The sequence below is a fragment of the Monodelphis domestica genome, chromosome 5, assembly GCF_027887165.1.
Source record: "Monodelphis domestica isolate mMonDom1 chromosome 5, mMonDom1.pri, whole genome shotgun sequence".
NCBI classification, from domain to species: domain Eukaryota; kingdom Metazoa; phylum Chordata; class Mammalia; order Didelphimorphia; family Didelphidae; genus Monodelphis; species Monodelphis domestica.
In genome coordinates, this window is record NC_077231.1 from 79,540,959 (window position 1) to 79,559,162 (window position 18,204).

General features: G+C 40.1%; 1 protein-coding gene across 6 annotated transcripts in view; it reads right to left on the reverse strand.

Annotated features, from left to right (window-relative positions):
• Positions 1-9,288: 9,288 nt before the first annotated feature.
• The window catches only part of NTN4 (netrin 4), a 148,666-nt gene continuing 139,750 nt past the window's right edge, over positions 9,289-18,204 (reverse strand). For 4 of the 6 annotated variants that reach the window (XM_056798663.1, XM_056798664.1, XM_056798662.1 and 1 more), the window contains one exon: positions 9,289-10,848. In XM_056798663.1, the coding sequence (XP_056654641.1) occupies positions 10,712-10,848 (137 nt within the window). In that variant the 3' untranslated portion in view covers positions 9,289-10,711. Of the gene's footprint in view, positions 10,849-16,459; positions 16,826-16,886; positions 18,059-18,204 lie in introns of those variants that run through there. The other 2 variants (XM_056798666.1, XM_056798665.1) reach the window with 2 other exon arrangements.

Consider the following 18,204-nt stretch of genomic DNA (forward strand, 5'->3'; position numbering starts at 1 on the left):
CCTGGAATGTTCTTGGGGAACAAGTCTTAAATAACATTTCCTAATCCAAGGTACCCTAATCTGGGTCTCAATTTCCTCATCTGTGAAATGGAAGTTTTAGACGATATTTACCAAATCCAAATCATATGAACTGGAGCTATATTTCCCCACAATTTAAATGGACTTGTTATGGTTTTGCTTTTATTTGAAATTTGTGATCTGATTATATAAATGCCAGACTGTGATTATGATAGAGATGTGGACAATAAAAAACAAACAAACAAACAAACAACTATGATAACTGGTAACTACCTGTTGTTTCTCCTTTATTTTTGTTTAAAAAAATAAACTCATCTCTGTTTTAAAATCAATTCTGTGTACTGATTCCAAGGCAGACTAGTGAGGGCTAGGCAATGGAGGGTTAAGTGACTTGCCCAGGGTCACACAGCTAGGAAGTGTCTTAGGTCAGATTTAAACCCAGGACCTTCTGTCTCTAGGTCTGGCTTTCAAAAGGTATCCATGAAGGAATCACTAACGTTATTTGGCAGTATACAGAAGAAGAGGGGGTTCTATCTAGTGGAGGGAAAGCTCTAGTTCTAGACTTAGAGAGTTTGTGACTATGGGCAAGTCACACAGTTACTTTTAGGGTTTTAGTTCTCCATCTGTGAAATATTGAGGTTGGACTAGTGTGATCTCTAAGGTTTCTTCTACTTCTGCATCTAAAAGTGGAATTTTCTTGAAGGAGAACAAGGTGAATAATCATTAATCAGTCTTGGAGAGAGAAGAGAATGGAAATTGTCTCTTGACGCCCCCTTTCTCCTTTTTCTAAATGAGGATGGATGGGCTTCAGTTGCCAGCTTCTCTAAGAATGTGACTCCATCCATAGGCTGCTCATGTATGTCATGGGGATACAGAACTTGGCTCAGTACTTTGGATATACACGACGGTCTTGGCTTCAGTTAAGGTGATAGAATAGGGAGAAGTTAGGTGACTCAGTGGAAGAGAGCTAGGACTGAAGATGAGAAGTCCTAGGCTCAAATCTAGACATTTTCTGGCTGTGTGACCCTGGGCAAGTCACTTAATCCCAATTGCCTAGACCTCACCACTCTTCTGCCTTGGAACCAATATGCAGTATTGATTCTAAGACAGAAGGGAAAGGTGAAAAAAAGTAACAGAACAGAGGACCAAAGGCAAGGCATGATATCTCTCTCTCTTTCTCTGTGTGTGTGTCTGTCTGTCTCTTTCTCTCTCTCTCTGTGTCTGTCTGTCTCTCTCTTTGTGTGTGTCTATTTCTCTCTATATCTCTCTGTCTATCTCTCTGTCTCTGTCTCTCTGTGTCTGTCTATCTGTCTCTATCTCTCTGTCTCTACCTCTGTCTCTCTGTGTCTGTCTGTCTGTCTATTCAGGTAGGAGGGCATCCTGGAATCATGGACACCAAAGACTTATCCGGCTTCCTTCCAAGGAGCACTCAAAAGCTGGATAAGCAGTAATTTTCTTCTTCTCTTCCTCCCTCCCCCACCCATGTTCAGTCTAAAAGAATCCATGGGAACAAAGACGCATAAATTGCTGGTGATGAAAGAAATTTGTTCAGGGTCTAGGGCACGCTGAAGATATTATTTATCTTCATATAGTATAAAGATTACTCCAGTGGGAAAGCCAAGGTCAGTGAGTTTGTCTCCCGGTAACAGTTTGATAAATTTGATCTGAATTAGCTGAAACTGCCCTGGGGCACTCTTCACTGGGGCACACAGTTTTCTTTGCATGAAGAAGTAGGAGCAATTTTCTCCAGCCTCATTTTTATTTTGTTGTGCCGCCCTCCCAAAGATCTGCCCAGCTACTTTCAGGTGTAGAAGAAAGGATGAGGAGGGCAGGATCAGGAGGGTCAGCCTTCCTTGAAAACCAAGATAAAACCAGAACAAGAGCAGGGGATGTGCTGGCGAAGTGCTTCAGTGCCACTTGGTGTGATGTTGGCCATTTGTCCTCATCACATAGGGCTTACCGTTTGGCTACTTTCCCGTAAGATGGGATGCCTTCCTTCCCTTTTTGCTAGGGATGATCACTCCTGAAACTGGGACATGTTCTAAGAGGATAAAAACAAAGAAAGCAACAACACAACTCCCCGCTTCCGGCTAAGTGTGCCATGCTAATGCGTCTCTGTTGCCTAGCCCTGCCTATCTCAGAGCCTTGAATCTCAAGGGTGCTGGGCTGCTCTGTCAGTGTTTGGGGACTGAAAATAATTTACAAAACAAAAGTTTGACCTTCCCATAGAAGCAGGCCATGGTTCATGGTCAGGAAGGCTGGCCGGGAATTTATGGAGTTAATTATGAAGCATTGGTTGATTACGTAGATAGAGCCTGCATGGCCAAGAGCGGGCCATTGACACTGAGCTGGGGACTTGGATTCTTTTGTGGCTGGAATGCAGTGGGACTTCCCAAAGGGTTGAAAGAATGACCAGAATGTCTTCTATTATTGTTATTTCTCCTGGTAGATTCCAGTGAATCTTCCCAAGCTGCTGTGACGTGATGAGTCCACAGCAGGCACTGGAGGAGAGCAGCCAGCCACTGCTCTTTCTGTGGCTTATGCAGGCATGTAACAATACCTGTCTAACACATGCGTGTCAGACAAAGCTGTCGTAAATCTTGAAGCCCAACAGGAAAATTAATGAGCACCGCATAGAGCCGGACCCTGTCAGTTCCATAATAGGACTGTGGGACGAAGAATTCTGTCGTTTCCCTCTGGGCATTAAGGGCACCTCAGAAGCTGATGCTTTGTGGTCATTATCCAATTATAACTGCTTTTTGCTCTGAAGAATTTAGTCATTTATTGCTTTCAATTCATCCAGGGGAAACAGTGGCTGCTGGTGCAGCTATAGGGAGGGAGGCCTGGGGTACCACTGCTGAGTTTCTTCTTTGGAAACAAATTCTTTGGTGGAGAATGTCACATCTTAACTTGGATTATTTGGGGGCATTAAATACAAAAACAAGACAACCCCCTTCCCAAATAATAAAACCTCAAAGCAAACAAACCACCTCACCACATGTTTCTGACATCCCTACAACATGGGATTCTCTTTCTTTTATATAGAGAGAAACTGAGGTAGGAAACTGAAGCCATTTGTCGAAGTCTATTTAACCTGTGATGGTGGTGGTGGTGGGGAGAATCCTGGGTTTCTGCTTTCTTCTCCCTTTTCTACTGGGACCTACTGGGACCAGATGCTTTAGTGACATGTGCCATCTACCAAAGTCATTCTACAGAATGGAGTCCCCACTTACCAGAGAGTTGTTTAACCAGAGAGTCGGAAAGTTCTCTCTTTTAAGACATAGTAAAAATGAGCAGACCCTCAACTCAAGGGTTTCTTTTTCTAGGTGACATTTGGAAAAAAAGGTTTGGTGTGATTAGAAAAAAAATAAAATGTATACTCTGTATTTTTGCTGTAAGCCATTTCATGTAGCATTTATCAAAGAAAAGAGAAAACATTGATAAAAATATCCACTTGTCTGTTTGTCCTCAAGTCTTCTCCAAAGTTCTTCTGGCTGCTGAAGGTCACTAGGGAGGGGTGACATGGAGATAGTGGTTGGAGAGAGAGAGAGAGAGAGAGAGAGAGAGAGAGAGAGAGAGAGAGAGAGAGAGAGAGAGAGAGAGAGAGAGAGAGAGAGAAAGTGGGAGGGAGGGAGAGAGAGAAAAAGGGAGGGAGGGAGCGAGGGAGAGAGAGAGGAGGGGAAAAAGAGAGAGTGCTCATGCAATGGAAGAAGAGGGGTTTTTAGGTCAGGAAAAAGATACCTGACCCTTTTGTCAATGCCATTCAAACGCCTTATAAATAAGTTGCTGAGAGCTTTCTGTGGTTTAATGATGCTTCCTTGCTCCCTCACATTTTTTTCTGAACTTCAATCATCTTCCCATTCTTCTTCCTTTCTCTTCTTTTGACCCCTCAGACTTCTGGAGCATAAATATGTGTGCAGTGAGGTTGGGGACCAGCACTGGTCAAATCAACAGGCAGAGAAGGAAACTGGCCTTCAGTGTGATTTGTTAAGCCCCCAAAGTCCCCACCCAATAAGTATTTCTTTTGCTGAGTTGCCACCTATGGTTAAAATCATTCTGTAAAGGTCTGGAAGTGTGTGATTTTAATTGGGTAAATAAGGCATTATGTGATCATGAAGGGGAAACACATCAGCTAGCTACTACATTAGAATAAATGAATTTCATCTGATAAATCCATTAGTCATTTATTAATACTAGTTCACATTTAAATAGGACTTTAAGGGCTATGAAGCACCTTTCTCAGAATAACCCTGTGTACTGCGGACAGAATCCCTTTTCTGATGAAGAAATTGAGGATTGTTTAGTAAATGTAGGATTTCCTCCAGGACCTCCTACTCCATCTCATATATGCAATGGTAGGTTTGATCCCAGAGACAGATTACTAACTGGGTTTCCAAGGTATTTTATGAGTCTACTCTTTTAATATCCATGAGTATTTAGAAAAGAGAGAAGAAAGAAAAGAAAAAAAACTGATGTCCATCCTTAAGCTTCATGAGTATATATCTTCAACACAACCAGTGTGTTGTAGATATAGGGAGACCACCAGTAGACACAATTTGCTCAAAGCAAAGGCATTTACTAAGATGGCAACTGTAGCTACAAAAACATTCTCTCCATAAACCAGAAGCACATTTGGCTACACATACACAGATTACTGGTGGGATGAGAGGGCACAAAAAGTAAGTATAATGGTAGTAAGGCATACATGTCAGCCAAGAAAATTCAAGCTTCAGGTACTACAGGACCTGTGTCCCTTTTCCCCTTGTGGTGCCTTCATGTTGCTCCTCTCTGGGCACAAGGTTTTGGCTAGGTGGGTCACTCATCTGCTCTATTCTTGATGGTCAGGGCTACTCATCTCTTGAATCCATGCTGGCTCTCTTCTTTGCTGCCAAGGTTCCCATTGCTTAGAACCACTTCCAGTTACTCTCCCTCTGCTGGCTGCCATGTTTCTTGATAGGCAAGAAACTCTACTGCAAGAAGTCAAAACCTATGGACAGTGAGAGAAACCTTCCACCTTGCCCTCTGGTAGAGGTACAGGGTCCTACACTACAAAGGGACTCTCTGCCAAAATTGTTCCTCCACCATTTCCAAGGCTGGCAGATCAATCATTTAATAGCTACCTGAGCTGGGTGCCTCATCCAGCCAATGGCAAGCTGCCTTTCAGTTTCATCAAGGAAACTTTTTAATACAAAACTACGTTATACAAGTCACATCTTTGTACTTTTCAACTCATCAGCATCTAACTACCTCAGTTAACTGTCCCTTATTTTCTGTGATTACATCAATTGGACTGAAAGAATCCAGAGTTTTGTCATTAATAATTATTTTTAAAGTATTGAATGAGTTTCTCCTATATTGTAGTTGTGATTTTTTTTTTAAACCCTTACCTTCCGTCTTGGAGTCAATACTGTGTATTGGCTCCAAGGCAGAAGAGTGGTAAGGGTAGGCAATGGGGGTCAAGTGACTTGCCCAGGGTCACACAGCTGGGAAGTGTCTGAGGCCAGATTTGAACCTAGGACCTCCCGTCTCTAGGGCTGGCTCTCAATTCACTGAGCTACCCAGCTGCCCCCTGTAGTTGTGATTTTAAATCCATTTAAAACACTGAATTTGTTGGCTTTGTATGTCTTTAGGACATACTTAACAATCCAATCATTTTTTTTTTCTCACTTGGAGGAGAAATTTCTGAAGGGTTGTCAGGGAGTCTTTCCAGGTAAATACTTAAATGCAAAGAGTCCTGATATGGTAAATCAAATTTCTATACTGTCTTAACTCTCTAAAATTTTTTTAAACCCATATCTTTGGTCTTAGAATCCATACTAACTGTCAGTTCCAAGGCTAACGGTAAGGACTAGGTAATGGGGGTTAAGTGACTTGCCCAGGGTCACATGGCTGGGAAGTGCCTGAGGTTAGATCTGAACCCTGGACCTCCCATGTCTAGGTCTGGCTCTTTATCGACTGACCTACCTCATTGCCCCCCTTCAGCACTTTTTAAAAACACAATTATTCAAAGATGCCAGAATGGATCAGAGAAGAACATTTTGTCCTTGAAATTTTCTCAGTTTTTCCTTTTCTTCCTTCCTTCCTTCCTTCCTTCCTTCCTTCCTTCCTTCCTTCCTTCCTTCCTTCCTTCCTTCCTTCCTTCCTTCCTTCCTTCCTTCCTTCCTTCCTTCCTTCCTTCCTTTCTCTCTCTCTCTCTCTCTCTCTCTCTCTCTCTCTCTCTCTCTCTCTCTCTCTCTCTCTCCCTCTTTCCCTCCCTCCCTCCCTTCCTTCCTTCCTTTCTTGTTTTAGCATTGCACTTAGCTTTCTTCACCATAAGCAATCCCTGGTATATCTACCCACTGAACTCACTTCTGCAACAATGAACAACATTTAAATCAAAACAAAATGAAAATGACTGCTACTGACAGTATGTGTGATGTTCTGCCTCCCTTGTCCTCTGACTTTTTCCTGGGATGCAGGAAATAGGCTCCATCATCTGTTCTCTTGGACCAAGACTGGCCATTGCAATTGATCTGAGTTGGGCTCTCTCTAAGAACTGTTGACATTAATGTTGTTGCTGTTCAGTTGTTTTTCAGTTGGTCTGAATCTTTGTGACCCCATTGGCAGAAATACTGAAGTGATTTGCTATTTCTTTCTCCAGCTCATTTTATAGATGAGGAAACTGAGACAAATGAGGTTAAGGGACTTGCTCAGGTTCTCCGAGCTAGTAAGTACTTGAGGCCAGATTTGAACTTATGAAGATGAGTCTTTCTTCTTCCAAGCCCAATGTTCTATCCGTTGTGCCACTTTTGAATAGATTGCTCTCTTAATTCTTTTGCCTTATTCCATATCAATTCATGTCTTCCTGTGCTTCTCTGACTGCCTATTTGTCATTCCTTAGGGCAGGGCAATATCCTGTGACAATTTCTTTACTCATTCCCCCAATTGACAGACACTTATTTATTTTCCAGGTCACAAAAGTTCTTCTTTGGGTGTGAATGGGACCTTTTTTGTGGCCTCTCTGGAATATATGCCCAGTAGTAGCACTATGGGAAGACAATATTAACAATTTAGTCATATTTCTTACATAATTCCCAATTGTTTCCCAGAATGGATGGATCAATTCAGGATTCCACCAATAGCACTTGAAGCAATTGCCTCTGTACTGCCCCTTCAGCACTGACAATTTGTATTTTGCTTTATCTTTGCCAATATTCTGAGTATGAGACGCCATTTTCATTTTCATTTCTTTTAATCTTAGTGATTTGGGGTATTTTTTCATGTGGTTGACAAGAATGCCACATAGCCCTTGCCTTAATTTAGAAAGAAAATATCTGTCGACTGAATATGTGTGATTTTCCTTCTTTTCTCATATTATTAAGATTTACACATACTTCCATGAAAAAAATACCTGCTTTCTTTTCTGCCTCCTGCTTTCGTATATCCTTCTGTGGGTTTGCTTCCTTTTCTCTGCTGTCTGTTCTCTCTTAACTAAACAAGTTTCTGCATACTGCATTTTGTCTCCTTCCTTTCATGTGTCACAGGGCTGAAAGAATTAAAAATGCTTTGGGAAGCTCCAGGTTGTTCAGGCAGAAATATTAGCAATAGAATGGTAGGCTACTAGGGCTGCGGCATAATTGGACTTCAGAATCCAGGATAAAGGTGAAAAGAGAAACACATCTTAAGAGAAATGATAAGAGAATTCAGCTCTGTGATGGGAGTTCCAAGAGTGAGTATAACTGAGGAAGATAGAAGAAAAATGACGTAATTAAGGACACGGAGGGACAATGGGATGTATTGTAGCTTGGAGCAGGAAGGAGAATGGGGGAGGTGACAGTCAGCCAGTTGAATTCATGAAATTATTAACTATTTGGGAACATCCATGGAGGCAATGGTGCTTCCATGCTCAGTTTCTGATGGAAGAGAGACAGCTTGATGGAGTGAATAGAGAGCCAGTCTTGGGGGGAGGAAAGCTGTTCCTGATCTGTATTGATCGGGCGACATTGGACAAGTCACATTACCTCTCAGTGCCCCAGTTAACTCTTGTGTGTGTGTGTGTGTGTGTGTGTGTGTGTGTGTGTGTGAGCCCCTTTGGGAGTCTGGCAAAGTCTCTGTATGGATCCCTTCTCAGGATAATGTTTTTAAATGCCCACAATAAAATGTATAGGATTCCAAAGGAAGTCAAGTCTATTAAAATATAATTTATCCAAATATCTCTTTAAAAAAGTTTGTATATTGCAAGTTAAGAACCACTGCTTTAAGATGGTAAGCGACAAATCTACCTTGATCAAGGGAATTTCCCCATTGAGAGTTCCCTGTACTAATGAAATCACAGATCTGTACCACTCCCCTGAAAAACTGCTATGGAATTATCTCAGAGAAGTGTTGTTTTGACTAATGGATTTATTTTTCTGTTTATCTATTCATTTATTCATTCATTTATTTATTTCTTTAATTTTGGTGCAAGTAAATCAAAGATGTCATCATATGCTTGCAGAGCCCCTTCCTGCCATTCCAAACTTATAGCTCACAATGTGCAAAAGTTCATCACTTCTATTCATTTCCCCCTTTCACGTCTAACATATTTCCTTTTTAGTCGTTCCAAAGCTAAGCCTGGAAATTTGTCACTTTACAGAGCATTCAGGCAGTGTCAAGTGCGGTCAGGGCGCTGCTGTAGAAAAAAAGGGTTTTAATCAGATCCTTTGGGTTCAGTGTGGGTGTGGGTTGGCAGAGACCTCGCTTTTCTTTAAAAATTTCCTTATTGGTACCCCAAAGGTCACCCCTTGCTTCTCTTTCATCTCCCTGTGCCAATCTCCCACGCAATATTATAGTTATTCATAAATATTTTTCCTTCTCAACTGTGGGAAAGAAGTTGTGAGTAGCTTTGACGCTTTGATAAGGTTAGGTTTGGGGACAGCCTGTCACTGAGACAATGAACACAAAAGCCAATGAACCCTGGGGACCGTGGACAGAGCTTGTTAGCTGGTCTAGTCACAGTCCTTGTTCTTTAGTGCCCGAAGGGAGCAAGGAAGGGATGGGGAATTTTTGAGATTCCTTTCTTCCAACTCCCCATTGTTGGTCATCGATTTGGGATCATTGAGGAAGCACGCACAGAAACTTCCTTTATATGTGGATGTATGTGATTTAACCTCTCTGGAACTAACCTCAGTTTCCCCATGATTAAAATGAAAGGGTTGCCATGGGTGGCCGGTAGGGTCCCTTCCTCTTCCTCATTTAAGCAGCAGAGGAAACTGGGGTTGTGTAGGAGATGAAAGCACTTTAAAAGAATGATCAGGAAATCAGATTTTTATTACATATATGAAATATAAAAACAAATTAAGCACACAATATATAGATTTTTTGCAAAGTCCACAGGACCGCAGAAAAATATGTTCTGTCTATGAAGTGATATACTGCGATTGGTACAGCATCCAAGTTCCTTTTTGAATACTCAAGGACAGAAAAGGCTGTAGGTAGTGTTTACAGGGATTACAGAGGACGAGTAATGACAACATTGGTAATCATCTGGTGAACTGGCACCTATGTGCCAGATAATAATGGCGACAAAGAATGACCATAAACGCTGCTGCCTAAAAAGAAATGGCGGAAAACCGACTGAACATGGCGACAAACACTCGCCACAGCAATAAGGTATCTTGCACATCCACGATCATTTGTGAGGGAAATTGCTGCCTTGGGCAGTTGAAGGAGTTCGCCTCTCTTTACTGTCCGTTTCGTTTCATCCAAGCAGAGGCCTTCCCTACCGAGGGTTAGATCATTTTGCTTTCAAGTCTTTTCCGGCTTACTTTATTTTTGAGGAAAGTTTCCTCACAGCCAATGTCCGCAGAATCTCCACACTGGTCTGAAGTCAGGCCTTCAGTGCAAACACATCGTGCGTTGGTTGCTTGATTGATTTTCCGATTGAGTATTCAGAAAGTTTTCTCCGAGTGCTCAGTGACAGCCTCTTCGACTCGCTCCCGTTTCATTCCATGCTTTTCCATGCTTACGGAGTGTGTGTGTCTGTGTGTGTGGGGTGTGTGTGCTTCAGTTCCTGAAGGTTCCACCCTCCTTCTGCCAAGCTCTTCTTTCCCTCCCCCCAGTAAAACAAACAAACAAACAAACTCCAAACTTCCATGTCCCAAAGTGGTAGGGAGTAAAGTGCTTTATACAAGGAAAGATTATTTACATGCGGAGAAGATCCATTTAACGCCTCTTGGACTGAAGTTCATACACAGCGAACAAACAAGGCTCTTGGAAGAAACCGTTTTGTCGCCTCAAAGCTCTTGGGCTGCTTAGCGGAAGTCCTGCTAAAGACTTTTAATAGTACGAAAGGCAAGCAACATCTTGGATGCTGGCGGGTCTTTGTCAGACACGTTATTCGTCATGGAGAACTGGAAAATGCTGGGATGCTACTGGAGCACTTCCCGTCTTAGATGGGCTTCAATCAGCCAACAGAAGCCTGCTCTCAACACCTGGTTCAGCTTCCCATCTCTTTATGCAAACCATCATCCGCATTTCCCAAAGAAGCCATTGCACGTGACTTAAACATTGGCCAGTGAAGGGATCCCCTGAAACCGATCCCGATAGACCGAAACACTTCTCTATGCATTTTGGCACTTTTTTAATATTCCAGTTTCATTTTGGAGGTCTCCTTTCCATTAAGTTTGCATTTTGTGCATAAAGAAATGCCCTCGGGGACCATACGTGTTGGTCCTTACTTGCAGTCTCTTTTTAGAATCTCCATGACTCTTCTTCCAAGAGCTGGTTTCCAGTGCTGGACAAAACTTTTCATGTTCACAACTAGCCGGCCACTTCTCACATCTTCATGTCCGGCGATAAGGTACTCCAGACCTGAGGGTAGATAACAAGGTGAGGAAGAGTCCCACAGGAAGCCCCACTTGAAAGAGAAAGCCAGACCAGGGCCTCTAGTGCGAGCAACGAACAACGCCTAGCACATAGATGGGTGCCAGGAAGGCCATTCGATCTGGGCTGTGTAGTTAGCAGGTAAAGAATTCACCATTCAATTAAGGGACTAGAACATTTGAATGGAGCAGGAAAGCTTGGTTTTTCCTAAAGAATTATTGACTACGCAGAGAAACTAGTTTAAAAATGTTTGTTTAATTGATAAAAAGTACACCTTTTTTTTTTGGTGTTCTATTTTGTTTTCATCATATATGTTTTTATTATGTATTTTTGCCATGTATGTTCTTATTTTACTCAGTTTATTATCATGTTTTTTTATCATATTTTTAAATTTTATTTAGCATTATAGATTTTATCACATTTTAATTTAATTTAATTATTTATTGTAGGTTTTCATCATGTTTTTATTTTATTATTTATTAAAATATATATTCACCACATATTTTATTGATTATGTTTTCATCATATGTTTAAATTTTATTTAATTATTTATTATGATTTATTTTTCACCATGGTTTTATTAAAGTATTTTATTATTTATTATTATAGATTTTCATTATATATTTATTTATAATGATGTATTTTCACCATGTTTTAATTTTATTTATTTTATTACTTGTCATATATTTTCATCATGTCTATTTTATTTATGTTTTTCATCATAGGTTTTTCTTTATTATAATATATTTTTCTTTTATTGTAGATTATTCATCATGTGGTTTTACTCTTATTTATCAGCATATACATTTCATCATGCTTTATTTTATTGTTTTTATTTATTTTTATAGTTTCATCATGTTTTAATTTTAATATTTATTATTATATATTCCATCAGATATATTTTTACTTTTATTATTTTTATTAGAATATATTTCATCATTTTTAAATTTTATTTGTGTTTTTCATCATATATGTTTTTCATTTTAGTTATAATATATTTCATCACATATTTTATTTTCTCTTTTATATTTTCATCATGTGTTTATGATTTATTATTCATCACGTTTTTACTTTTATCTATTAGAATATATTTCCTGTTTTATTTTATTTATTGTTTTCATTCTATGTTTTTATTATATAGTTTCAATTATTTTTATATATTTTCATCATGTTTTTATTTTATTGCATTTATAGTTTTCATCATATATGCTTTTATTATATCACTTACTCTATATTTTTCATCCTATATATTTTTATTTTATTTATTTTATCATATAACATTCTGTATTTTTTCATCATACATCTATATTTTTAAGTCATTAAATTTTCGTTTAAAAAATAAACTCATCTCTGTCTTAAAATCAATACTGTGTACTGATTCCAAGGCAGACTAGTGAGGGCTAGGCAATGCGGGGGTTAAGTGACTTGCCCAGAGTCACACAGCTAGGAAGTGTCTTAGGTCACATTTGAACCCAGGGCCTCCTGTCTGAGACTCTTCTGTCTGAGAATTGATACTAAATCTTGGTTGGAAGACAGAAGAGCGCTGGAACAGGGGTAGGCAACTGAGGTGAAGTGATCTGCTGGGATCACATAGCTAGGAGGTGTCTGAGGCCACATTTGAACCCAGGTCCTTCCAACTCCAGGCTTGGTGCTCTAGTCACTGTGCAGCCCAGCTGTTTTGAAGCAGGGCGGAGCTAAAGCAGTTCCGGCCAGGGGATTGGCTAGAGAGTTCCTGACTATGGGAAGGGCAGATCAGCAAAAGCTCCTGGTTTTCCTTTGCCTAGTCACAGCTCTGCTTCCTCGCTCACTGAGTGCTGATTCCAATGACATTTCTTGGGGACTTCGCATGGTCCTGGGTGCGAGGAGGGAGATGGAAGGAGCTGACTCGGTTTAGAGTTTAAACTCGAGCTGGGAGGACAAAATCTGCCTACATGAATCCTCCAGGGAGCAAAAACAAAAACATGACCAAGAACTTGTGAATAACTCTTTGAATAACGGCTATAATATCTCCAACTGGGATGAACTCAGTTGACTCGGGCTCAGCTTGGCAGAAGCTTGGTGAGGAAGTAGTCCACTTCCTGGAGGGAAGTCAAAACAAAAGTGAATCCATTTTTTTGGGTATTTACATTAAAAAAAAAGACTGATGCCTTTTGCTTTTATATCTTATTCACTTTGAAATATATCCTCTCCCACCCCTCTGCCACCCAGCAAGTCTTCTCCTGAGCAATAATGAAAAAAGAGGAGAAAAAACAATTCAATTAAACCAGCCAACACATCTGAAGCCTCCGAAAACATAGGTGACATTCCACACCCATCATGGGGGGAAAGCCTTTTGTTCGGAATGTGTTTTTTTTTTTTAATTAAAAATTTTAATTTAATGAAAAAACACTTCTTATCTTCTGTCAGAACAGATGTCCTGTATTGGTTTCAAGGCAGAAGAAGGTAAGGGCTAGGCAATAGGGGTTAAATGACTTGCCCAGGGTCACACAGCCAGGAAGTGTTTGAGGTCAAATTTGAATCCAGGATCTCCAGTCTCTGGGTCTGACTATAAATCCACTGAGCCATTACCTGTTCCTCTAATGTCTTTTTTTAAAAATCAGGAAAAGTCTTCCTTCTCTCTTCCTCTACTTCCTCTCTATGAGAACAGAATGGTAAGAATCACCCAGACCCTGAGTGAAAGCAAACCTGTGAGTGACAACTATATGTATTTTATCCTCCTTCATTTTAAGTCATTGGAGGGAATCTAGGAAGCAAGAAAATATCAAGAACACTGACCTGTGGGGAAGTCTCAGTTCTGCCCTCCGTTTTGTCATTAACGCTATATTACCTTGAGCAAGTAAGTTCTCCTTTAGTTTCTCATGGGTAAAATGAAGGAGTTGGATTACAATATTTCTAAGGTCCTGATAGACCTGGTGTTAGGAAGAACTGAACTCAAATCCTAAATGAGGCACTTATTAATGATGTGACCCTGGACAAATATTTAAACCCTGCCTGCCTCAGTTTCCTCCTCGGCAAAATGGGGAATAATAATAGCACTCACTCTGTAGACTTATTGGGAGAATAAACATTTCTAAGGTCCTATTGGATCTGGAGTTGAGAAGACCTGAACTCAGATCCTAAATAAGGCACCTATTAATGATGTGACCTAGATAAACATTTAAACCCTGCCTGCCTCAGTTTCCTCCTTGGCAAAATGGGGATAATAGTAGCACTCACTTCATAAAATTATTTTGAGAATAAAAATGAGATTGTCTGTAAGTAACTCATGAACCTTAAAGGACTGTAGACTGCTGGCTCTTATTATTCTTATTATTATTTATTAGAATGACTCTACCATGAGACTTGACTTCTGTGATCACCTAGTCCCTAGAACAGTGCTTTGCAGATAGAGAATGCTCAAGAAATACCTGTTGAAATTAATTGAATGAGGCTTGTATGAATGCAATAAGAAGAAACTAACATATTTAATAAAGGCAAAGAGTAATACTTTGATGATGATGAGCCGTGTTTTTATAAAAACTGTAGAGAGGTATTAACATATGAGTATGTGCAGATATAAGCAGCCCAAACATCCACATGAACTGCTTCATCCCAGGATAAAGGCATTCTTTAAAGGTGGATGGGAATCGGCTCTATCCATGTCCTCGAACCCAAGTGTGAAAAGGAATCCTCACAAAAACACACCCAGAATGTGATCATCCAGACCTGGAGGGGGAAGTCATCTGTGCAACTGACAGCTCGATGTTATGAATGGCAAGTTAACACCTGCCTCTGGAAATGTCTATCCACCTGCTGGTCCTGGTTCTTCCCTCTGCAGCTCCAAAGTTGCCTAATCTCTGCTCAACTCTGGAAGCCTTGGGATGATCCATGATGTTTTAGCTCTGGGGAGGGGGACATTTCGGTCACGATGGCTCTGGCAGTTCCCTGTAGCCACCATCTTTCTTTTTCCTGGTCCTAATCAGTGATGGAGGAGTGAGATAAGCCCCAACCCCCCTTTTTATAGCTGCCACTGAAATTCTACTCTGATGGCTCAGCACTAGGGCTCTTTGTACAAGTCCAGGTTCTTAGGTCCTTGTTTAGTCATTCATTCATGTCCAACTCTTTGCAATCCTATGGACCACAGCATAGCAATACTGCCTCTGGGGCTTTCTTGGCAAAGATACTGGAATGGTTTGCCATTTCCTTCTGCAGTGGATTGAAGCAAACAGGGTTGAAATGACTTGCCCAGGGTCACAACTAGTGCCTGTGATTGGATTGGAACTTGGATCTTCCTAATTCCAAGTCCAGCACTCTATCCAAAGACACCTAGCTCCCTCCTCTTAGATCCTACTGTATTGTAATCAGTATATACTGAGCAATAGATGTTGTCTTCTATCTGAGAAGCAGACTAGCCAAGACCAGAGAAGCTCTAGAAGTCAGTCAGTCAACATTGGAATGATATTTTGGAAATTATAATTTATCCTTTCCATCAGTAGAAATGCATTGAATATTTAGATGGAATATTGAGATGGGGGCAATACCCACAAACTCAAACACTTACTATATGCCAGGTACTATGCTAAGTATTGGGAATGCAAAAAAAGAAGCCAAAAATAGCCCTTGCTCTTCAGGGCTCCCAGTAGAACACACAAACAACTGTGTCCAAACAATATATGTACAGGAGAAGCAGGAGAGGGAAGACACTAAGATGAGGGAGAATTGCGAAAGGTCTCTTGCAGAAAGTGGGACTTCAGCAGAGACTTAGAAGAACCAGGGAAGCCAGGAGGCGGAGACGAGGAGGGAAAAGAGCTTGAGGCTGGGAGAACAACTGGCTGATGACCCTTTAAGGAAGAATAAATATCCATCTCTGATGAAATCACAGATCTTGAAGCATTTTATTAAGATGATCCAGATAACCATTTCCTCTGCCCCATTAAAGTGATAGCTATCATTTAATTTTATCCTTCACCAAACTTTTGTTTTATTCTTTTCTAAGAGAAATTAGAAGAATCCTTTTTTCTGCTTGCATTGTAAATGATACAGAAAGAAAACTCCAAATCACTCCATTCTTCTATAGGTCAGGGGTGCACCTGGGAGTTCTTACCACTGGCTATGAAAAAGTAAACAGGGCAGCTAGGTGGCCCATGGGATAGAGTAACTTGGAGTCAGGAGGACCTGGGTTCAAATTTGACCTCAGACACTTCCTAACTGTATGCTCCTAGCCAAGTCACTTAATCTAATATGCCTAGCCTTTACCCTTCTGTCTTGGAGTTGTTACTAGGATAAAAAGTGAGTTTTTTTTTAAAGAAAGGAAACATTAATTTCTTCTGATAGGTAAGAAGGCACAGAGAATGGTTCAAAGCTCCATTTCCAGTAATTTGATCACTTATCTCTAAGTTTTTTTGAAATAATTTGATATCTATTTTTCTAGGTTTGGTGTGTTTTTTTTTTAATTCACCAGCAATCTGACCCATTCCACTCTAGCTGTGTTATGGTCACAGCTAATACACAGTCAATGCTTACCTAACAGATTTATAAGTTGGCTTGTTTAATTATGTCAGCCCTGTTAATGGTGCCCGAGGTGACTGCAGGACGCATGGAGGCATGGAAGGTTTCAGAATTTTCTTATCGCTTTTTATTTTTTTGGCCCCAGTTCTTTGCGTTGTAAAAATGGAAAACACAGTAAAATAAAAGACTGTCTGGCTTGGCTTTGGCCAGTTCCAATCTTTTCTTCAAAGCAAGTAAACATGTTTTCCAGAATTCTTTGAATAACTGCTCTTAGGTTTCCAATTGTGATGAACTGGGTTGATTCTTTGAGTCAGTTTGGCAGAAACCTGATTAGGAAGTGCAGTCTACTTCCTGGAGGGTGGCTCAGATAGTTAGACCTTTTGTTTTTAATGTCTTCCTAAGAATCCGGGCAGTTGTGTTTTTTGTTTTTTTATCTTGGCATTGCAACAGAGTTATTGCTGGCAGGAACCTCAAAAATCTAAATCATTGGGCAAATACAACTTTAATTAGTAATCTTTAGTTTCCTGAATTAAAATCTTAACATCCTATTCTCTGATCTATTTAAATTTGTCCCCCTTAAAATATGTATGATATTTTAGGAAGTATAATCTAACCTTTCCATCAGTAGGAATGCATAGAATATTTATATGGAATATTAAGAGAGGGGCAACACCCACAAAATGAAGGAATTTAAAAAGTAAGTGTCTTTGTTTAAGATTTGGGGGAAGAACATTTTAAAAAAGAGTATTAGTATTATATTTTGGTTGTCGCTTTGTTCCTCTATAGCTAAGAGTTCAAAGAGCACAGAAGAACCCCTTGATATAACTTAAAGGAAGACCTGGCCAGATTGGATCTCTCTCTCTCTCTGTGTAAAATACAAAGATATTATATGTATAATATATATGCATGTATCTACGTGTATTTATACATGCACATGTATGTATATCTGCAGGCATGGCACCTGCTCTCAGCAACGTTATTCAAACAGGTGCCATTCACATGAATGAAGGAATGAAGATGATTTTCCAGGGATTTTTCAGTGCCTACTTCTCTCTCATCTTTGAGAAACGATTTCTATTTTCTGAGTCACCAGAAGTTAAAACATCTCCAGATTTTTCTCCACCAATACCTTCTCCTTTTTTAATGTCTCCTGATTTCTGCTTGAAATCGGAATGCTTATTTAATGAAAGACAAGGAAAGATGAAGAATGAAGGTTGTTTTTTCCCTTAGAAGAGACAGATGCTTCTTACTCAAAAATAAATTGGTTCAATATTATGCTGTGGATGGAATTTCACATTTGGATTTCCTTTGAGAATAGTCTTTCACCCTGGCACTGAATGGAACAAGACCTAGTTTTCAGATGAAGAGTTAAGTGTGATTATCAAAATCAAATGTACTTTCTATCTTCCTGGCATCTGGCACTAATATGTGAGTTCATTTCCAAGACAGAGGGCTCTCATTTGGTAAATCTGAAGATATCATTTTAGTTTATGGAACACAATGATAGGAACAAGAAGTTTTTTATGTTAATTCAAGGCGATCTGTTTGAGTAGTTCCCAGAATTTCAAGGGTAAGCTGTGATGGGATGTTGGTTCTTATTCAGAGTCCTGGTTTGGAGGATAAGTCACTGTGACATCTCAGAATTGCACCGGGTGTCCATCACTGTTGACAAACTGCTTTCCTCACCACAACTGTGCAAGCATTACTATTTCTGTTTTACAGATGAGAAAACCACTAGCCAAAGGTTAACATTTGTCAGCCAGATCCTGAATCCACTGACTTTAAGCTCAGTGCTTTTTTTCCTACCCATCTAACACAGGGTTGAGACATGGTATATGCATTCAAATATGCATTCAC